This window comes from Myxocyprinus asiaticus, chromosome 18, assembly GCF_019703515.2.
Source record: "Myxocyprinus asiaticus isolate MX2 ecotype Aquarium Trade chromosome 18, UBuf_Myxa_2, whole genome shotgun sequence".
In the NCBI taxonomy this organism is placed as follows: Eukaryota; Metazoa; Chordata; class Actinopteri; order Cypriniformes; family Catostomidae; genus Myxocyprinus; species Myxocyprinus asiaticus.
The window spans coordinates 34,019,921-34,043,298 of NC_059361.1; the positions used below are offsets into that span (position 1 = coordinate 34,019,921).

Genomic DNA, 23,378 nt, shown 5'->3' on the forward strand with positions numbered 1-23,378 from the left:
TAGTTTAAGTCTTTGGTTCTTTTAATTGTGATGATTTTGGCTGACATTTAACAAAAACCCACCAATTCACTATCTCAAAAAATTAGAATATTTTGACATGCCAATCATGTCACATTCTAATTTATTGAGATGCACCTGTATGTATTACTCAATGTCCTGCTTCCTTATTACAATTGGAAGGAATCTTCACAATTAAGGAGCAGATTTTAAAAGACAAAATGCATATACATTCACTAAACACCTTATTAGGAACCCTACACTAATACTAGGTAGGGCCTCCCTTTTCTCTCAGAACAGATGTTAAAAACATTCCTTTGAGATTCTGGTCCATGAAGACATGATTGCATCACACAATTTCTGCAGATTTGTCAGCTGCACATTCATGCTGTGAATCTCCCGTTCTACCACATCCCAAAGGTGTTCAATTGGATTCAGATCCAGTGACTGGGAAGGCCACTGAAGAAAGACAACTTTTGCTTTGTGACATGGTGCATTATGTTGGAAGTAGTCATTAGAAGATGGGTAAATTGTGGCCATGAAGGAATGTGCATGGTCAGTAACAATACTCAAATAGGCTTTGGCATTCAAGTTATGATTGATTGGTAATAACAGGTCAAAAATGTAACAGAAAACATTCCCAACACCATTTCACCACCACCACCAACCTAGACTCTTGACACAAGGCAGGTTGGGTCCATGGATTCATGCTGTCAGCACCAAATTGTGACCCTACCATCTGTGTGCCTCAGCAGAAATTGAGATTCATTTCTGTTCTTGGTTGACAAAAGTGTAACCCGATGTGGTCCTCTGCTGTTGTAGCCCATCCGCCTCAAGGTTCGACGTGTTGTGCATTCTAAGATGCTATTCTGCTCACTACAATTGTACAGAGTGGTTATCTGAGTTACAGTAGCCTTTCTGTGAGCTCGAACCAGTCTGGCCATTCTCTGTTAACCTCCCTCATCAACAAGCCGCTCACTGGATGTTTTCGTTTTTGGCACCATTCTGAGTAAACTCTAGAAACTGTTGTGCGTGAAAATCCCAGGAGATCAGCAGTTACAGAAATACTCAAACCAGCCCATCTGGCACCAACAATCATGCCACAGTCCAAATCACCGAGATCACATTTTTTCCCCATTCTGATGGTTGATGTGAACATTAACTAAAGCTCCTGACCCATATCTGCATGATTTTATGTATTGCACTGCTGCCACACGATTGGCTAATTAGATGATTGGATAAGTAGGTGTACCTAATAAAGTGGCTGGTGTGTCTATTCAAGATACTGTACTTTCTCAGAAAACAAGCCAAATATCTTATGCAGTTTTACTCATCAGGTGAATTTATCTTGTTTTAAAGATGTTCATATTTTAATTAAATTAATGTTACTTATTGTTTAACCCCTCAGTGCTATTGTACACAACCTGAATCAGTGCACTGTAAAATGAGACAATAGGTTAATGGTCTGAATGATTAACAAATTCAAGGCAATGGGTATGTTGACTCTGCCTGTTTTAGTTAAAGCGATGCTTTTACAAATTATACTCTGAATACTAAGGCAACAATCCCTTGAAGAATAATGAATCACAACTCCAATAAGAGTGATTGATTACACATTTTTATTAGGATTAAGACAACAGTCACAAAGATACCAAATGAAGACGATACACTGTAGCTTAAGGAGCTCCAAGGAGCCTCATCATCTCTCAGAGCTGAAACACACTGAGGTCAGACGGTATAAGTGTTAAGACACAAGTGGTAAACAGACGCACACTTAAAAATCTGTAGGGTCGCTTTTGTAGTGTTGCTTGAAACAAAGTAGACACCACAAGTGCTTGCACAGAAGTGCAGAGGACAGACATGCTTCCATTTCTGTGCCGTTCAACCTGAAATACCTTTGCCTTTATATATTTTGGCATCTCCAAAATCTCTTGCTTAATTTAGAACTAAGGATAGAGGTTTGGAAATCATATGTAGCAATAATATGAAGGAGTCCCTAATATTCTAGTCCCTCTTCTGAAGAATTTAGTGAAATGTGGCTTTTAAAGGTGTATTCCTTTAAAAGGCAAGTGAAGCTTAACGTTAAGTATTAAGATGATTAGTGTGACAAAATCGCTTACTAACCATGAGTGTGAAGTTACATCCAATATTACAACTTTGTTGCCATGACAATGCATTGCTGTAAACCCTGTAAGCTATTTTGACACACTAAAATCACATAGAACTGAAATTTTATCACACTAAAATCATGTTAACACAATGTTTACAGCTTGTGGCTGTACTTTTGACATGTATTTTAACATTTACAGACTGGCCCCATTCACTTCCATTGTAAATCCTTCACTGTAAATGTGATTTTTTTAAGCAAGAGGTGAGTCAAAGGTATTTTTTGTAGTAGTCAAAATTATGCTACAAATGCTGTTGACTGCACTGCTTAACTTGCATTGAACACAGAACATTCCTTTGAGTTGTTCCTCGAGGCTCCTCCATCAGTACACATTTTTAAAAGTCTCCCTTACATGACATTCTTCAGAATAAAATTCTTAACTTATTTTCTAACCTAAGAAAAAAAAAAAAAGACTTCTTAAGAATGTTATCTTTTTCTTAAACCATCAACGTTTATAGCAAGATGCCTTCAATTTATCATAAGAACTTGAATTTTTGCATAATATTTTGTACATCCAGTCCCTGATGAGTTGATTCCGATGTTTAATTAGGAAATATTTAAAATATGTAGTTAGAGGGCCTCCAGGAGTAACAGGTTTGGCAAAGACTTCCTTACAAAGTTGTCTCAGGGGAAATGTTGAAATACAGGGAGAGATTTTGCTGATGTAAGGAATGACTGTGCATTTGAGCAACTCAACTCAAACTGTTATTTAGCAAACAAAGTGGTAAAAGAGGATGAAACGTGTGACAAAGAGGAAAAGCCACAAATGTTAATTCCATGAGAGATGTCGGGGACCCCTGATTCAGAGGCTCTCTCTCACACACACACACACACACACACACACACACACACACACACACACGTATGCATGCACACACACCGGCCAAATAAGACTCCACTATATGACACCAAATGAAACTAAAACTCCTCTAAACAGCCTTTGTGGTTTTGTTCTCTTTTTACACCATCTTAGTCTATATAGCGTATATGCATACATACAGCTGGACTTGAGCATTAGTTTCTTTCGTTGCTTTAATTTAAGCATTCTCACCCCTCAATTTCCTCAAACTGTCTTACACCGAGACAAAATACAAATGGAAAGCAGATAATTCAACATCTGCATATGTAAAATAAATATTTTCGGATGGACAATGTTTACGCTCAAAAACATTGTGGGGCCACTGGCTTAACGTTTACACCAATTTACTGATAACAAGGATGAGGACAATACCAAACTAATACTCAAAGTAAGGACCACTATATAAATGAATTAAAATTTTTCTTGGGTCCGTCTACACTAGAGATCACATAAGCAGATAGGAACAACAGAACTCTGGTGTAAATATGGGATGGGGAAATAGCCATCCGGACACCGCCTTCGAGCAGGAACAGAGGTTCAGCGCTAATCATGGGATGAAGAGGGGCCGGAGCCCCACATTAGCTGGGATTCAATGGGGACTGGGAGTCTGGAATGCATGTAGTGGAAGAATTAGAGGAGAAATGAGTGGGGGTTACAAGAGAATTTCTCATGGGGGAGGTTCTTGAAAATAAAGATTTTTTAATATTTTTTTTATACTGCAGAAAAAAACTTTATTTGATCTGTTTTACCATGCAAGACTAGTTTGCTTCAGCTCAGATTTGAGAAGTTTTGGATATTCTCTTGTTTTTGTTTTCCTTGGTTGATGTTTTCAGGGTGATCAGAGCCCAGTATAAAAAGTTGAGGAAGGGAGGGGAGAGTGAGACAATGAATAGCTCCATTCTACCCTTCCTCCATTTATATGTCTCCCACTCTCTCCGTGATGAGGGGCTGCTGTTAGCAGCGCGTCTCATAGATGCCGCTGCGACCGATGTAACGCACCCATTTGATGACATCGTGGTCGCTGTAGTTCAGCTTTGGCTCAAAGACCTTCAGGTATCGCACTTTCAGCCCTGACGGAGCAAAGGGTACCTGGATAGGAAGAGAGAATGTATCAATAATTGAATGCAAGTCTGCATGACTGAATAAACAAAATCATGCATCTAAGGACAAAATCTCTAAATAAAACATGCATACTTATTTACACAACATTTTATTACACACAAGTTTTGGAGAACATGCTGCTGTAGAAGAATTGTAAAAACAAAAAACATGCAGATCAAAAGTATCTAATGTTAGTTAAAAAACAATGAATGCCTGTGCGAAAAGGGGTTTGGGGTCTGACCTCAAAGTTCATGGAGATGGGTGGTCGAGCCCACTTCTTTTTGTCATTAGTGGGCAGCAGCTCAATCTCAGCACTGATCTGAGACTCCTTCATACCAGCCATTCGCTTGATCCTACAGAAGAAAAAAATCGATTCCGTTTAAAGACTGCATGTCATGCTTTATTTTATTTATTTTTTTAAAGCAAAATATTATTTAGCCATAAACATCTATAGACAGGCCAGGGTTCCCACACCTTTTGACTAATGAATTTCCATGTACTTCCAGTATTTCGAGATTACTGGTTAAGCATGTCCATTTATATGTCTGGTAAAAATCCTTGGAATTAACAGTTTTAACAATTATATGTTTTACTCCAAAAATGCATAAAAAAAAAAAAAAAAGATAAAAATAAAATAAATACAAAGATTTGAATGTTCAACGGAGGATTCAGCTTTCTGAGCCCATGCAGAGCAAAAAAAATTAAAATAACTACAAATTTTCAGATTTTATTAAACTTCTATTCCATTTTAATCCTGGAAATTACAATTTTAATATCTCTGAATATATGAATGAAGTTCAGCCATTTGAATCTATGTGGTGCCAGCTGATAGGTTCTTTATTATCTGTTAGTCAACTGGTGACATGTTAAGCCAATCGGCTCGCAAGGTGTAAGCTGATTGGTCTTTTAACATGTAATCAGGTAGCCAAACATCTTGCATCACTTTCTTTGTCTAACATTTAAATTGCTCAGCTTTGCAGATAAGCCAGTTTCACTGCAGCATGCTGTGGGTTTTTTTTCTAGATTGCAGTTAACTTCATGTAAAAGTAATTTAACCATACGGTCTGCAAGTTTAAAACTGCGACAAAATGAAAGTTGGCTGAACAAAAATTAGTAGTTCTCTCAAGAATGTTTGCCTTTAGTGAACAAACAAATTCACATTGACTAAAAGCAATTTTACTGAAGACAATTGTTAAGGCAGTTGTTGAGAAAACTCAAAAATCTTACTGCATCATGTTGCCTAATTTTTTTTATTAATTTTTTATTAAATTAATTTTTTTTTTACAGTGCACATCATGACCGAGGTACACATAGAAATTTTGTATATTAGCGTTACGCCATTTGGCCAGTGGCCACATGGCTCTTCGGAGCAGCAACAGTACAGAAGTCTTGGTGATAGATCTGCTTGGCTGCGGGATTGTGTTTTGTGTGTTATGCTTTTTGTACAGCAATCACTGCTTTGTTGGGGGATTGTTTGTAATATTTATTTGTGCAGCAGCATGTATGTATGTGTATTTTCAAGCAGTAGCAAGTCTCTGTACTTCCTCTGCAGCAACAGCAGCTGCAGTAGTAGTATAGCGGATCTAGTCCGCCAAGACCAATATCCGATCAATATTTCATACCCATATTAACATGCTAAATCTTTCAGAGAGTTGCCATGACTGAAATAGGCTTTCCATGACTGTGGGAAACCTGCATAGATGAATATGTCCTTAGGTGGGAATGACAGCAGTTTGGTTGTATCCAATCCTTACTCTGTTACAAGTAGGGTAAAACTGATGAATGATTTTGAGGATAATGTGAATTGCCCAATTCCACCGTAGTGATTACTTTATCCTGATTGCTTTATTCAAACACTCAAACAATTGTCTCACCATCTGCATTGGGCCAAAACAAATGAAATGGCAAGTGATGTGAGCAAACAGTAAACTTAAAGGCGCTGAAAGTAAAAGCAAACCATACTTCCAAACGATGGCGTTCTCACTGGCCTTGTACTTGGCTTTCCCCTTCATGCAGATGACCTGAACCCCACTGGTGTTGAGTGGAGTGGGAATGCGCACCTGTAGAGAAACACAAATTACTTGCACTGCAACATGTACAACTAGATTGTTTCTGAGGAAAATGTGAGTGGTCCTTGTCCATGCAAAATCACCACCACAATGATAGGGTGAAAAACAGTTTAATAGTGATGACTGTCTTAGAAAGAACAACTTATTAAACATATCTTATCACATGACATGTCCATCAGATGTTTTTAGACTGATGAATGTTGTTTCTGTTGTCTGGCTCACCTCTATCTTCTGTGCCAGCAGTGAGGGCTTGAAGTTGGACTTGATCACCACCTTTACCTCCAACTTGGTGCGGCCGACCTCTCGGACCAATGGAATGACCCGAAAGGGGAGGATGATGTCTTTAGTGGTGCGGTACCTGCAGAAAGGACAAGCAAAGAATTCTGTCTCGGTGTACTGTGTAAAAAAAAAAAAACATGCATAAACGCAAACACACACCCCTCTATTCACTCACCTCATGAGCTCGTACTCTCCGTCGGGAGGGATGAAGCTAATACTGCGCTCAGAATCAAACTTGCTGAGACGGACACACTGGTGGAACGTGCAGTCATCGATCGCTATGGACTGTTTCCCACTGCAGCAGTGGACACAGAGGAGAGAATGCTACAATAAAGGACAGGCACAGACCACAGACACCACACACACATTATCCATCAGGGCTGGGCGATATGACGGTATATACAACGCGTCGAATGCATCAAATTTTTATATCGCTTTAGATTTGTTGGCAGGACTGCTTTATGTTTTCACACATTAAAGTGACAAAGAAACATGGAGTACAGTGAAAATACAGGGCTCAATAATTCAATTGATATACTATTGGCCATTTTACAACAGCTTTCAAAGTGGCTCATCCAATCAGAATTAAGAGTCAAATCTTTCCATTTTATAATATTCTTTTTTAGTATTTTGGTTATTTGTAATGAATAATCATACCTTTTGTTTCGTGTCCATTGAAATAAAGACAGAAAATAATAGTGATAAAAGTACTGTAAGTATTTATTTCACTGGAATGTGCAAAAATAGGCATTGCATCTTTTTTAATAATAGACCATTTTTTCATTGCATTACCAGCAAATATAATGATATGATGATACAGTTGAAGTCAGAAGTTTACATACACTTAGGCTGAAGTCATTAAAACTCATTTTTTAACCACTCCACAGATTTCATATTAGCAAACTACAGTTTTAGCAAGTAATTTAAGACATCTACTTTGAGCATGACACAAGTAATTTTTACAACAATTGTTTACAGAAGTTTATATACAATAAGTTAACTGTGCCTTTAAGCAGCTTGGAAAATTCCAGAAACTGACATCAAGCCTTTAGACAATTAGCCAATTCGATTCTGATAGGCTAATTGGAGTCAATTGGAGGTGTACCGGAGGATGTATTTTAAGGCCTACCTTCAAACTCAGTGCCTCTTTGATGACATCATGAGAAAATCAAAAGAAATCAGCCAATATCTCAGAAAAAAAAATGTGGACCTCCACAAGTCTGGTTCATCCTTGCCTGAAGGTACCACGTTCATCTGTACAAACAATAGTACGCAAGTATAAACACCATGGGACCATGCAGCCGTCATACCGCTCAGGAAGGAGACGCATTGTCTCCTACAGATGAACATAGTTTGGTGCGAAGAGTGCAAATCAATCCTAGAACAACAGCAAAGGACCTTGTGAAGATGCTGCAGGAAACAGGTAATCAAGTATCTATAACCACAGTAAAACGAGTTCTATATAAACATAACCTAAAAAGGCTGCTCAGCAAGGAAGAAGCCACTGCTCCAAATCCTCCATAACAAAGCCAGACTACAGTTTGCGAGTGCACATGGGGACAAAGATCTTACTTTTTGGAGAAATGTCCTCTGGTCTGATGAAACAAAACGGCCATAATGACCATCGTTATGTTTGGAGGAAAAAGGGTGAGGCTCGTGAGCCGAAGAACACCATCCCAACTGTGAAGCATGGGGGTTGCAGCATCATGTTGTGGGGATGCTTTGCTGCAGGAGGGACTGGTGCACTTCACAAAACAGATGGCATCATGAGGAAGGAAAATGATGTGGATATACTGAAGCAACATCTCAAGACTTCAGCCAGGAAGTTAAAGTTCGGTTGCAAATGGGTTTCCAAATGGACAATGACACACAGGCATACCTTCAAAGTTGTGGCAAAATGGCTTAAAGACAACAAAGTCAAGGTATTGGAGTGGCCATCGCAAAGCCCTGACCTCAATCCGTTAGACAATTTGTGGGCAGAACTGAAAGTGTGTGCGAGCAAGGAGGCCTACAAACCTGACTCAGTTACACCAGTTCTGTCTGGAGGAATGGGCCAAAATTCCAGCAACTTATTGTGAGAAGCTTGTGGAAGACTACCCAAAATGTATGAACCAAGTACAAACAATTTAAAGACAATGCTACCAAATACTAACAAAGTGTATGTAAACTTCTGACCCACTGGGAATGTGATGAAACAAATAAAAAGCTGAAATAAATAATTCTCTCTACTATTATTCTGACATTTCACATTCTTAAAATAGTAATCCTAACTGAACTAAGACAGGGAAAGTTTTCTACGATTAAATGTCAGGAATTTTGAAAAACTGAGTTTAAATGTATTTGGCTAAGCTTTATGTAAACTGACTTCAACTGTATATATCATCACTATGACTTGACACTATGAAGATTTTGGTCACACCGCCCAACCGGATTCCAAAAACGCACAATAATATGTTTCATTTAAAAGATATATTGCCATTATGTTGGAAGGGATGTTGGCTTCTAACACTGTGACCACAACAAAACCACTTATTTTTGCTGATACCACATTATAATAGATAAAGTGTGTTATGTTGTGGTCAGAGCCAATAAAGAGGGGAGGTGGACTATAATGACTATAACAGACTATAATGAAAGTGGCTATCAATTCATACAGGTAAGAATCTCTTCAGAAAAATGAGAAGGGGAAAGACTGTCGATATGAGATGAGACAAATCTAGAGTTGCTTAACGCCTAACTTACACGCTCACACGTCAAACATTCACAATTCAGGAGGAAGTGTCATCCCATGCAAAGATATGTCTTTATTAAGACGTTCGATGGCATGACACAAAGACAGCTGACACACGGCTAGGACAGGACGGAGTGAAGGTGACAGACCAGGTGAGATCAGAGTTACCTGCCCCCCAACTCACTGAAGTCCAGCGGAAAGAGAGAGAGGCACACCAATCAACAGAAAAAATGGAACATAAAAGGACTAAACCAATGGCACCTCAGAATTCAATATTTCTCTGTAAAGATACAAATACCTACCATCACAAAATGGCAACAGGGAGAAAGACTGTAAGACCATATGTTAAAGGTGTCAGGGAGAATGAACTCACCCCAGTTGAGACTGTCCGTAAAAAACATGCGTCTGAATTCACATACTGTCAGAGTATATAATGGATTTGATAAACAGCATATTTCTCGGGTGTCAAAAAAATACATTCTTTAGGTAAGCAGCTGAGTACTAATACACTCCGGGACATTTAATCCAGGAACGTGGGCATTGTCCCATGTCCCGATTAAATGGCATTGTAACAAACCACAAAAATAATTTACTCTGGTGTTGTTAAACAAGTTCAATTTAACCACAAGGAACAAACTTTCTTTGTATACAATATATAGCAATTACAGTTGAAAAGAGCCGCCCGACTAGTGGTTTTTCTGCCATTTTATTATGGTAGAATAAAGTGTGCAGTGGTCACACAATTCTGAATATCAGTGAATGTAGTAGCTTATCCAGGTATTTCTCACCTACTGTTTTATGATTACTGAGGATTTGGACATACTATTTAATTGACATACTATTTTTGGCATACTATATAGTAGGGAAGTATGCATATTTGGAGCCAGAGCATGTCTAGTGTTTCATTGCACATCTTACCTTTTTTATTCTACTAGTTTTCAACTGGCTTTACCCTTGCCCTAACATTCGTAAGGCCACACCATCAATCTGTATACCTAATTGGGAACACAATGATGTAGAAGTTCTGTCCGATACAGATTAGATAATTATTTTCTGTTTAAATGAGAAATATTAAACCCTCATATTATCGGCTTCCAATATCAACAAAGACTGCTCTTTAAGAAAAAAACAAACTAATATTTATTGACCAATACCAGTTTGGTCAATGATTACTGTGAAGCCCTACATCCATTTTTGTTTAATTCAGAGTTTTCCAATCTGGGATTTGCAAACCCCAGCGGTTCATGATGAAACTACAGGGGGTTTGTGAGATTGTAATAGATATGCCAATGCATTAACCCTTAAATGCACATCTTGGGTTTTTAAGAGACCCGGTACCTCATTTCACCCCCTGTAGCTCATTAATTTTTTGGAATTGTGCCCACACCTCTTTAGTATTCCTCAATCTCTCTCTTTTAAGTAGCATTAAAAAAAATAATTAAAAAAAAGCCAAAATTTATAGTGTTTTTTTTTTTTTTTTTAAAGTATGGATTAAGTACCAAAAGTGTATAGGGTCATTAGAGACCCTAGATATGTAATAGTGTTGTTGTTTTGTTTTTTGCACTTCCATAAATTATATTTTTTAATGATTATTTCATATCTATATAAGTTTACGATCACAGGATATCTATTTCTTTGTTTATTACAAGAGAAATTAGTACTATATTCTTTGTTTTTATTTTCTAATTGTCTTAAAAAAAAATCTGGGCATTTTATAGATCCATTTTTGATAAATAAATGTGCCAGTTCTCTAAAGACCAGAATATGTAAGATTGTTTGTTGAAAATCCCATGCATTTAAGGGTTACTCTTACTTTACACTTTACTCTTAACTCTATACACAAATTAAGCCATTATTATTCACTATTAATACAAGCATCTCAAAGGAGAGATAGCAAACATAGGATACAAACAAAAATCTCCCAAAGTGCATTACACCTCAGGACAACCCAAGTTTATCGCATTTTTCTTTAGATTAGGGGGGAAAAGTTAATTTCTGACACCGAACTTCATGGCCCTGAACTTTTGTGAGTGTGGGCTAACTCACCTCTTGCCTGTGTCATCAGTAGTGCCACCTTTGCCCTGCTTGTCAATGACGATCTTGTCATTCATGCCGAACTTGCACTCTGGCATTCCACTCAGATAGCTTTTCATCACCACCCGCCCTGAGACATGGGCACTCAACACCTGACCTGCACAAACACACAAACATATACAAGAGGAATTAATTATCGTGTTTAGGATTGTTAAAATTCACCATGAAGTACTAAAACTCTGATCCATAAATCAAATGTATCACTTTCCTTGGCCAGTAGACGGCAGTAACACGCACCTTGCGGTGACATCAGCAAATTGACACTTTCCAGTACATCCAGAAAGAGTTCATTGCGGCGATATTTGATGCCCTCACGTCTCCAGCCGATCTGTCCAGTGACCTGACTGGTAATCTGAGACTGCTCCTCTTTCGTCTAAGAAGAATTAAAACATTTGAACATCGAAAAACAAGCTGAAACCAGATATTTTGTCTACTAAAAATTATGCATGTTCATGCAAAGCTTTTTGAATACATCTTTGAAGATATAAAGTGAAAGATAACTTTGCTTACATGATGCTGGATGCAGCAAGTTGCGGGTCATCAGGCACGTGATGAGGGGTGACGTGAAGATGAAGGTGTGAGAAATATTTTAAAAACCTTCTCAGGTTCCATGTGCTTTCACAAAAACTTAGCCATAAACTCTACACTTTATTTACATTAATGTAATCCGTCTTCATAAAGCATTCACATTGTAATTGAATATTAAGATGGTATATGCTGTTGCGTCATGCAGAACCTACCTGGCTCTTAATACCCTGTTGAGTAATGAAGGTCTTCAAGGCTCCAGTCTCAGAGTTCTGGGGGTATCCAAAATCCAGGATCTCTATAGTGATGGGACAGAGCCAAACGAAGAGTGTTTAGCTAATAAAGCAGCACTGCTTTAAAGACCTTATTTAACAAAATGTCACTTTAAGCTAAGAGGCCATCTATATGCTAGTGTAGGGATGTCAAAAGTACCAGTACTTTGATACCAAGTTGATACCAAGATAAAAAAGGTGTCACGATACCAGTGTTTATACAGTACAAGTATCATGATGATTTTTGGCTACCTAGTATGGTTATGTTTAGGGTAGGTGTAGGGGTGGCCTTTAGGGATTGGTACCAATTAGGTAGCAGGGAATACGAATCTGGAGGGGAGAGGCGTCATATTTCGGCACAACACCGGTAGTGCCGAGCACTGACTCAATTCGATACCTGTGCACTCTCTGACTGATACAAGACTGCTTTCAAATGCTCACACATGAAGTTCACAAATATGGGGAAAAATTAATGCACAATTATTCTAATTAAAATCGTGATAGGTCCTAGTGTGACTATTAAACCACAAAAGGATGTAATTTAATTAAATGTCTGCACATGCTGTACAGCGAATGTGTTAAGCCGCTGATAAGCTGAAAACACCACTTCTGTGTGTGTTGTAATAGATGACAGAACAGAGCGCTTATTCACTGTGAAATGTGTAGTGCCTGCAGACTATGTTTATATTATTAAATCGCAGCATTTTGCACTTTAATAATCAAATTGGGCCATTTAAACTACCTGTGAAGCTACCTGAAAAACTTACACAAACTGAAAAGTCTTCATGGGGTCTTTAAAGTCAGGTATCACAAAGGATTGTTTGTAGATTTGTTACAATGTTTTTTGTTACAAATGAAAATCAAAACCATCCATCTCAACTGAGGAGACGTCTGTCTGTCTGTGCAGTATTTTCTTTAGGTTTTGATTTTCTCATCGACCAGTCATAAAAATCAAAACCTAAAAAAACAACAGCACAACAGATGTGGGAGAGTTCAGGGCTGGAACTGGGAAACAAGAAAGAAAAAACTCCTCTGCAATACAACAGTCAAGCAGAAGAGTAAATATCTCTTTAAAGTGGAAATAAAGTTGAGCTATTTTTCAGTTTGAACAGAGAAAGGTAACATCGTACCATCCAGCAGCTCGTAGATCAAAACAAAGTTGTTCTTGATGTTCTCCTCACTGATCTTGCCAAAATATGCGGCCATGACATCGCACATCTTGTAGAGGAACTCGAACACCATGGCTGCGTTGACATTCTGCTTGGTGACGGCAGCCAGCCAGATGTTGGAGCGTTTGACATGGAAGAAGCTGGTGCGGGCGATGTTGGTGACGGGTGAGCGTACCTGCTGACGTGCATGGATCACGTTCACACGGAATGCATCCACCGCATTCCTCCTGCAGAAAGACCGTCAGGATGGAGTTAGTGATGAATACAGCACAGATGAATCGCAAGAGAAAGATGAGAGACATAAGACAAAGTATCTCAGGCCCGGCTCCATAGTGGGGCCTGGACGTGTTTTTGCACCCATCTGTGCTATTTTTAATTGTTGTTCTATGTAAACATGCACTAGATGGATGTCTTTGATCATTTTGATGCGTTTCTGGCGATGTGTGGCACGTTTTTAGAGCGGTACAAGTGCAACTTTAAAATACGTGTCTGTTCTGCTCCATTCAACTACTGGCTGAAAGAACTACATGCCATCTTGTTTGTATACAGACACGGGAGATATGAGATGTTGTGCCTGTGAAGAACAGTGTCTCTGCTTTGGCCTGCTGAAGCACCACAACAACCGGAAAAGAAGCAACTGAAGGCTCCTGATCACGTCAGTGCAGGATTATATGTGTGTTTCACCATGGATCATATTACATCTGTGTATATTACGTTTGAACATTTAAATGTGGATTGTATGTGTTTTTGGCTCATATCAGCTTGGATTGCTTGTGAACCAGTCACAATATGATTTAACCTTTGCAAAGGCACTGTTATTGAAGGTTGGGCAGTTAAAAACACTATCAGACCCGACCGCAAATCCGTAAGTAACCAGTTTAATTCACGAATGCTTCAAATGTCATGTCTGTTTGATAGTTTATGGTTCTGCTGTGCTTGAGTGAACGATTTAATATATTCGGATGCAATGTGATGGACGTGTGTTGTGTGTGAACCCTGCTATTTAGTTTTGCGGTATTGTGGATTTGGTTAATTTTCTTCCGATTAATTTTCAAATATAAATGGATGCTGAGGCAAAAACCAAGCGTTTCAGACAGAGGGCCAGAGACGGTGGAAAATGATCATATATTCCTAAATGTTTTGGTGCAAAAAATAAATAAAAAAATAAATAAATGCACTAACATTATAAGTGGACCTCAGGGAAGATAATACAATTATTTAAAAAAAATAAAATGAAATAAAAAAAAAAGTATGCCATGGCACTTTTAATCGGGAGTATCTGCTTTAAGTAGTAGAGTGCAATGTTTTTCATATTCTGTTTGGGGAAAAAACAAAAATGAACGTGACAAATAAACCACATCTGTTCATAATATATGTAACATGCGCTTAACATGCAAATTAACTCAATATTTAGTCTGTGAGTGAAACAATGTGCTCGATCAAGAATGTTTCTAAAATGTGCAACCCTATTTGCTATGCACAAATTATCCAGTTCACTAATTGCACCATTTTGTGGAGATGTGAAGAGTTGCATTTGACAGTGGTCTAGAGTATAAACAGGTTGCATAAAATACTTTGTATAGGCAAAATACTCAAAATAAGCTACTTTAAAATGCAACTACCATCTCTATGACTGAGGTTTTCCTCTGTTTGTGCTCATGTATTTTGGTTTGTAGTGTTTTCCCAGACAACATCAATTATGTTATAGAAGTCACAGGACCATTCGGATAATGAAAAATGCAACTTCTATTCACTCCCAGATATACGGAGGCAGCGTATAGGCATAGCAGCCATTTCAGCCCTCATTATATGAGATTCTGCACATCTCCAGGCAGCATTTAATACAATGATGTACAATTGGTCAAATACCGCAAATACAACTCTTCCCGAAGCAAGGAGTTCATTTAGCTGCTCCAAAATAACACGGTGGGCTCCCTCAAGATAATGCACGTGACGTTAAGGATGAATACGTGCAATGATTTGCATTTTCTTTAGTCAAATTTTTAGAAACACTTAAAAAGTGCAAAACATTTGGATGGAAACCTAGTTTATGTAATGCCACATAGACAGTCAGGTAGTTGTCACCAATACAAGCCCAACAAAAGGGTGCATTAAGGCTGCAAATGGCTGCAAAGGGGTGTACTCGTGAGCACCCTTCTGAATAATAAAATGAACAATGGGACATGCACCGCAAGTCCACATCAATGGTGCCATTTGGTACAGGGCCAGATACGACTCGTCTGGTTGGCTTGGAGACACACACCCAAACTGAGCCCAGTGTCCTCCAAATGTTCTTTATTGTATGTGCTTCTTTACACTTGTGGATGAAGCTTACTATTAAGACAAAACACTGGGTAGGGAGTTTGTTCACCATTATGGCTGGGATAGTGGTAGCTTAGTGGTTCAATGTTTGGGCTGGTAACCCAAAGGTTGTAGTTTCAAACCCAGGTTATTTGAGTGTGACAGTCCCTGTATTATATGTACTGTAAATCGTCTTGAATAGGAAAGTATCTGCTACATAAAAAAATGGTTGAATATTGCAACAGAAATGTTAAAGACTCAAGAGACTTTAGCATTTAATTTACATTAGACAGAGTAGGGAACAGACTGACATAAATGCTGGTACATTCAGCTTTTGTATGATAAGATAATAACATTGTGTCCCAGCTAAAAAACAGAGTTCTGGCCTCGTATTGTTAGGAAAACAACACTGGAGTTTCAAATGACAAGCATGTATCACAGGGTTTATAAAATAACCTTCATCAATCTTTATTTCTGCTGTCTGTTATTACACTATATTTCCCAATATGTCTGCCTAACTCTCTTAACGATCTGCCTTTCCTCCAGGCACCCTCGACATGCACACAGAATACGACTTAATCTAATGATCTCTCTCTCATACTGCAAGGCATGCGCGCATGAACACACACACAGAGACAGCAGCAGCCGAGTTGGCAGGGATGCACAGAGCCACTGTATCCATAGCAACCCTTTTCAGAACAGTCCCTCTCTGTGGTTTTAAGGGATGCCTGGTTTTTCCAGAACTGACATTTCCCTCAACTTCCATGCAATCAGAGTCAGGTACAAACTGTTCTTAAACTCGTCTTCAATTGATCCCTCTCCTTTTTTCTCTTTTTATTTAGAGATGGTTTATCCCTGCTCAAGGTACAGGGGAGATTGTCAGCATGAAACTGGAATGAAACTCTGAAATGAAACTGGGATGAAAATGGATGATATGCAAGTATAGTGGTGAGAAATCTGATTGGTTTTAGAGAATCAGTTCATTTGGACAGTTCGCCTCATCTCCTTTACAGACAAGTGATTAAGTTCAGCTTAGCGAATTAGTTCAAACTAATCATTAAAGGTGCAGTATGTAAGATTCAGAAACCCTTGTTATTAATGACACCTGTGGCCGTTAAGTGAACTGCAGCCAGCTACCTATTGCTCGTGTTCGTGCACACACTCCATAGGGACACAAGCGAGCATCGACCAAAACAATGACGTAACGTACAAAGAGAATGAACATGATTCACCGACATCATGCTGACAGATGAGATAGCATAATTAAAATTACAGTTATGATTGTTTTACTACAAACTTTGAGAGTGTATATTATATTTGACTCTCCAGTGCTGGAACAGGGCTAAAACAAAGTGTGGATATAGGTCTGACTATGCGAGACTGTAGTTTGAAGTAATCACTTTTCTTTGCATGATACATTGACTGTATTAATACGATAGCCTATGTCGGCGTTAGCTAGCCAGCTTTATCAATAGCTGTTAGCTAAATTTGGTGGATGATGACAGTAGCTGTTTATAAAATAGACTGTACATTATAAATATGTTGACACAGTTCAGTATTGATGTGATTCCATCACAACTGTCATTTTGATATATCGATGCGCTATTGTTTTATAATAATAGAATGTATATATTTTCTGTATAACTAAGTTACGTTACACTAATGAATGGGTATTTTTGCATTATCTTGAACATTGTCTAGCATTCATTTCATGTGATATTGTAGTTTACCTTGCTGAATAATTACAGATTAACATTAACCTGACTTTTAGTATAAAGAGAAAATTGTTGAAATTATCTGAAAGTTACGAAGCAAGGTAGCTTGCAATTCGTCAGCGTTAGCAGGCAAGATCAAGTTAGCTAAAATTACACAGATCAATCCTTATGGCGCTATATATCACATGCTTTGCAGTTATGTAATCTTACCTGTCCAATAAGAAGAACGCCAATTCAGGGTCAGTTTTGATCCCCAAAACCGAACGAAGGTCCCTCCAGGAATTAAATGTCCTGCCAATGTTCATTCTAGTTTTCGCTCGACCACGATCACGTTCCCACTTAGTTAGACGGGATTCAGTAGATAAATTATATATATTTTTTGGCTTACTCAGAGTTTGTGTAGGAGTCTGTGTTGTGCTGGGAGGCGGCCGTTTGCCGGATTCCATCTCTAAGACGTTACCTAGTGTTGCAGTTTGTTGTTGCTGTTGAATAGTGGAAGAGAAGCACTGAGGCATAAACGTCACATCCTTTGGATTTTCCCAGCAAAACCGACCCACTCCCTTCGCATGAAAATCAGTCTACAGGCTTTAATAGGCAACCTAGGAAGTCTGGGAAGGGCTCGTTTTTTAAGTTGCGTTACAAGCCGTTCACACATTGGCCAAAAAAAAAAAAAAAGGTGAATATTACATGAAAAATTTTACATATTGCACCTTTAAGTACTAGTTAAAAGTGATCTGTGTATGATTTGGACATTGTTGCCCAAGTAGGTCATGTGAACACAAAACAAGAACTAGTTACTGTTGAATCAATCCCTGGTCATGGTAATTTCTGCTGTCCAAACCTGAAACACAACCTCACCAATATCTTCAGTCCAACACATCAGACCCACTTACCCGATGTCATCACGGTAGACACGGGATATCAGCACCTCGCCCTTGTGGTTGTAGATGAAGAGTCCTCCAATCATGGTGGTGGTCTCAGTGTTCACAAGCCATTTTAAAAAACTGAATGAAGAGGATGGAGACAAGCTGTCAGTCATCGGGCGCAGTGAGGTACATTTATGAACGATGAGTTGCTGACAGAGCACGCTGAATAAAGACTGTTTGGATACAGATGTTTCATTAGAAGAGGGCTTTAAAACTCGTTAGGCTAGAAATAACTATTACAAGAACAGTCCAAGAAGGTTACACTGCAATTTGTTTATAGACAGTAAATCGTATTCATTTATTATCATGTTTAAATATAAAAACAAACAACAACAAAAACGACAAAACAACCCTGAGATTAAATTTCACAACCATGAAGACGCTAAAAAGACATGATCTTCTAATACCTTTCTGTAATCCTCTTTTTACACGTTAAGAAGACCTAAAAATAGACCTATTATAATTAAAAGAGGAATTCAACAAACTGGTAAAATATTACTAAATACTAAAATAGTTTAATAAAACACTAAAACAAAACCCTTAAGAAGTCAAAACAGAAATACACTAAAACAAGATGAGCTGCTGCGATGCATATGGAATATATATATATATATATATATATATATATATATATATATATATATATATATATATATATATATATATATATTTTGTGCAAATTAAAATATAAATGTTTGTTCTTTTGAAAGAGCATGCTTTTAAAGGAACAGTTGTCATCATTTACTCACCCTCATGTCATCCCAGATGTGTATGATTTTGTTTTCTGCTCAACACAAACATTTTTAGAAGAATATTTCAGCTCTGTAGGTCCATACAATGCAAGTGAATGGTGACCAGAACTTTGAAGCTCCAAAAAGCACATAAAGGTAGCATAAAAGTAATTAATATGACTCCAGTGTCTTCTGAAGGCACCATGTGACTCCAGTGGTTTAATCGTTGTCTTCTGAACATTCCAGTTGGTTTTGGGTGATAACAGACCAAAATGTAAGTCCTGTTTCACTATAAATCTTGACAGCAGTCTCCTTAGTGATAATGATTTCAAGGTCAATTACACATCGTAGCACATCTGGCACTCTGCGCATGCATAAAGCACTAGGAACTGTAATCGAACTTAAAATCATAATCTTGCCTAGAGACCGCAAAAGAGAATGGCAAATTGCACAGTGAAAAAGGAGTTATATTTTAGTCTGTTCTCACCCAAATGCTGCCTTTGTGCTTTTTGGAGCTTTAAAGTTCTGGTCACCATTCACTTGCATTGATGACCTAGAGAGCTGAAATATTCTTCTAAAAATCTTTGTTTGTGTTCAGCAGAAGAAAATAAGTCATACACATCTGGGATGGCATGAGGGTGAGTAAATGATGAGAGAATTTTCATTTTTGGGTGAACTATTCATTGTTCCAAACCTGTATATATTTTTTATCTGTTATGGAACACAAAAGGAGAGGTTCAAGAGAACGTCTGCAAATGAGATGTCTCATATATCACTCTTGCTTAAACACATTCAATATTGGCACTTTAAAATACGTTGTGGCAAGTTTAACACCATGGTTCTAGTGAACGAGTTAAATGTACTTTAATGTTTGCGATAGAATGTAAGTGTGAATGATATTTGAGAACTATGGTGGTGGTGAAGATTTTCAGACAAAAATGACTTACATTTTGGTCTGTTCTTCACAGAAAAGCTATAGTATTGTTTATGAACTACTTTATTGGGCTGTTTGTCATTTTTGGAGCTCAAACCTTTCATTCCACTTCCTTTTAGTGGCATGGAAAAACATCCTCTTTTGAGTTCCATGGAAAGACAAAGATAGTTTGATGGCAAGTAAATGATGACAATTTTTTTACTGTGAACTATCCTTTTAAACCTCAAAGACCCCAATCCATTCCACATAGTCCTGATGACTTTGACTCTTGTGAACTACGGGCCAGTATATTTCTGTATGTTCACGTTCTATAAGCTATATATGTTCTTTATGCTAGTAACAAAACATAGCTACTGAATGCAGTACTTTAGCCAGAGTAGACCATATTTGAAAACATATGGTCTGTTTAATGATTAAAGGAATATTCCTGGGTTCAATTCAAGTTACAAGTTAAACTCAATCAGCAGCATTTGTGGCCTAAGTTTATTTAGACTTGAATTGTATTGAAGTGAACGAGGCTAATTGGTGAAACAATATACGTGTTAACATGATTTTAGTGTGATAAAATCACTTACTAGGAACCTTTTCTGTTAAAAGTTAAATTCAATTTTACAACTTCGTTGCCATGACGATGAAACGCCATAAACCATAAAATTACAATTTAAACAACTTTACAGCTCAAATAATAAACAAGTTAACAGAAGAATTAAAGTAAGTGCTTTTATAATATTATGAGCTTCATATTTCTGCCTTTAACCCCTACAACAATTGGCCCCATTCACTTCCATTGCAAGTGACTCACTGTAACCTCGATTCTGTATTTTTGTTTTAGTTTTTAAATCGAAGGCCCTCTTTCCTTGAGCCAAGAGGACAAAAGACAGAATCAAATAAACAGCGAGTGTAATTCCAAACACTTTGAAATGAACCTGAATGCACTGCATGGTGTAACTGTCACACTGATTTATGAATAAAATAAACATCAATATACAGTCTACCCTGCTTTTTCCGTTACACAATTTCACAGAACCCACGTGACAATATACCACACTGAGAATTTCAACTAATGGTTTAATCCAATGATCTGGGATTTTCACTGGGACACCACAACAGTTCCAGTAACGTATGCATATTATGATCATTTTACTAATCTTAATTTGATATTATAAATGTTTTTGATTATCTTATCATTTCTCTGGCTGTGCAGCATCCATCATCTCAGCTGACAGACAAGAGTAAACTTCTCCCACGCCAATAGCCATGTCCGCCACTTTTATTCATATGTATATTATTTAATGTCTTATTTTTTAAACATCTGTTTTCTCGAGGTTTCTTTGCAGCATCCATCATGTCTGCGGATGGAGATCAGACCAGCCCACTGCGACTCCAGTCTGTCTGTCTCTCCTCGAAATCACACAAAACAAGACCCTAATAAATATAAATACATGCAGTTCAATCATACATTAATGCAAACTCTGATTTTATCATTTTGTTTCAAAACTCTGTCTAAAACGAACGGATGTTATTCAAAGTAAAGGTATGCTGCCGTCTATTTCCATTCAAACGGAACAATGTCACGATGTTCAACGAATAAAATGACGCTTTCTTTAATTAACGGAGCCAAAACAATCCATGTAACTTATTTGAAACATTTCCATTAGTGAATCTAGTGTAAAACAGCCCGAGTCCGGTTAGCTGGTTAAGCTAACTAATTAGCCTAGCCCGTTTCTGTCACGACTGACTGGACGTGTGGATTTCACTCACCTGTGTGTGTGTCTCTGTGTGTCCCTCTGGACCGGACTGGCTCAACAGAGACAGATGTGTTCGGTTTTGATAGGGACTCTGGGTTATTGAGAGTGTTTGAAGTTTGAACCGTGTTTCAGGCAAGAAAAGCTGCGATCACCGTTCACTCATGCATCCAAGATGTCGCCCGCTCCCTCCATCTGCAGCCGTCAGCTGACACGCACACACGCGCGCGAGCCCTTACAAAAATCGAGAGTTCATGGTGTTTGCCACTGATATTTGATAGGTGTTTCCACGTGCAAATGAGCTTTGCGGCAAACTTGAATGGACAAAATTGGACAAATTTTCCATAATTGCCAAAGGTTTGCCGGAGATTCACCACAACCAGCGAAGAGCTGCAAGCTTCTAGCAAACATTTCTGGCGACTCAAAAGCGCATAACGAGTGGCACATTTGCGGCAAGTTTAGATGTTTTGTAAGAACACACACACACACACCATTAAACTTCTAAAAACGTATAAAACTGAAGATGAAGTCCTACAATGTATAAACTGACAGTTATGATTTTGATGAATTACTTTAATCTGTTTACACTTCTAGTTTTCGGGGAAAAGGTTTGGTTAGTAAGCAGTTTTCTCCACAGCAACATAATCTCCCCACAATGCTTGTGTTAACAAACATGGTATCCAGGGAATACTACACTATTTTATTCCCTGTTGCTTCGCTTTATTTCCAGATATTCTAGAGTTGTTGCTGTTTTAGTTTTTTTAATTTTGCATCACCACCTGCAGCAGAATTGCACTGCAAAAGTGGGGTTTACCTCTTAGATAAAACTTCAGGATCCCCCAATGTACCAGTGCATATAGGCCAACGCCAGGGGCCGTTGATATTTTACATTGGTGTGTATAAATGGGTATTGTTTATAGTGTATGTGTTTTTTCCCCACTGTAGTCCCAGAAATGTTGAATTCTTTCCGCTGTGTTGACTTGTTGTTGGGCTCCATCCTATGATGCTTGCTGTCTGGTCTGTTCACGCACATGCACACTCTTCAAACTCCCATCAGAATGGTGTTTATGTGTTTACATGACCACATAAGCCGCGTTCTCCGGGAGAAACCTGGGTGTGTTAAACCACATTCTCTTAATCCCTTAAGTGGTGTAAGGAAATCAACTGCATGACATTTCAGAACGAACGCTGCAAAAACCCTTGAATAAACCATTTTCTTAACTGAATATAAACGTGTTCACTGTACAATGATAGTGAAATACCAAATTTAGCTTAGAGGTGAATCATTACAAACTTTGTTTTGAGGCAGAAATATATTTGAAAATAGGACAAATATGTACATAACATCTCATGAGGGAACGAACTACAATGCCATGAAGCACTGCGAATGATTTAATGAAATAAAAACAATGGAAATATACTAAACTATTGATTCAGGTTAATTATAAGTATAGAAAAAACATATTTTAAGTTTACTGCAAAATATTCCAGTACAAATCTATATGTAGTTTGAGGGTGTAGGGAGGCCAACTCGATTGCTTCATTCACAGTACGTCATGGAACTGGACTTGTTTTGTGGGCTTTGTTGGCTGCATTTCTCTGATTGGTGGATCTGTCTCTGCTGGATCATGCGTAATGTAGCTGTTCACCAGGAATTCCGCTATTAAACACGATTTATAAACAATGATGTTGAATTAATGCAGACTGATGGCTTTAACGGAAGCATATACCATTTATAAACAACCTCAGAGCTCACGGTAGGT

The 23,378-nt window shown here is 38.1% G+C and overlaps 1 protein-coding gene across 1 annotated transcript; it reads right to left on the reverse strand.

Moving 5' to 3' along the window:
* Positions 1–1,593: 1,593 nt before the first annotated feature.
* Positions 1,594–21,834, reverse strand: LOC127455778 (AP-2 complex subunit mu-B). Its single transcript, XM_051723907.1, has 11 exons — positions 21,632–21,834; positions 18,173–18,283; positions 13,225–13,490; positions 12,038–12,120; positions 11,535–11,670; positions 11,250–11,394; positions 6,648–6,767; positions 6,416–6,551; positions 6,087–6,184; positions 4,366–4,477; positions 1,594–4,112 (listed from the first exon to the last, which is right to left on the reverse strand). Exons 2-11 carry the CDS (start codon positions 18,244–18,246, stop codon positions 3,978–3,980), a joined length of 1,305 nt encoding a protein of 434 aa, XP_051579867.1. The 5' UTR covers positions 18,247–18,283; positions 21,632–21,834; the 3' UTR covers positions 1,594–3,977.
* Positions 21,835–23,378: the final 1,544 nt, after the last annotated feature.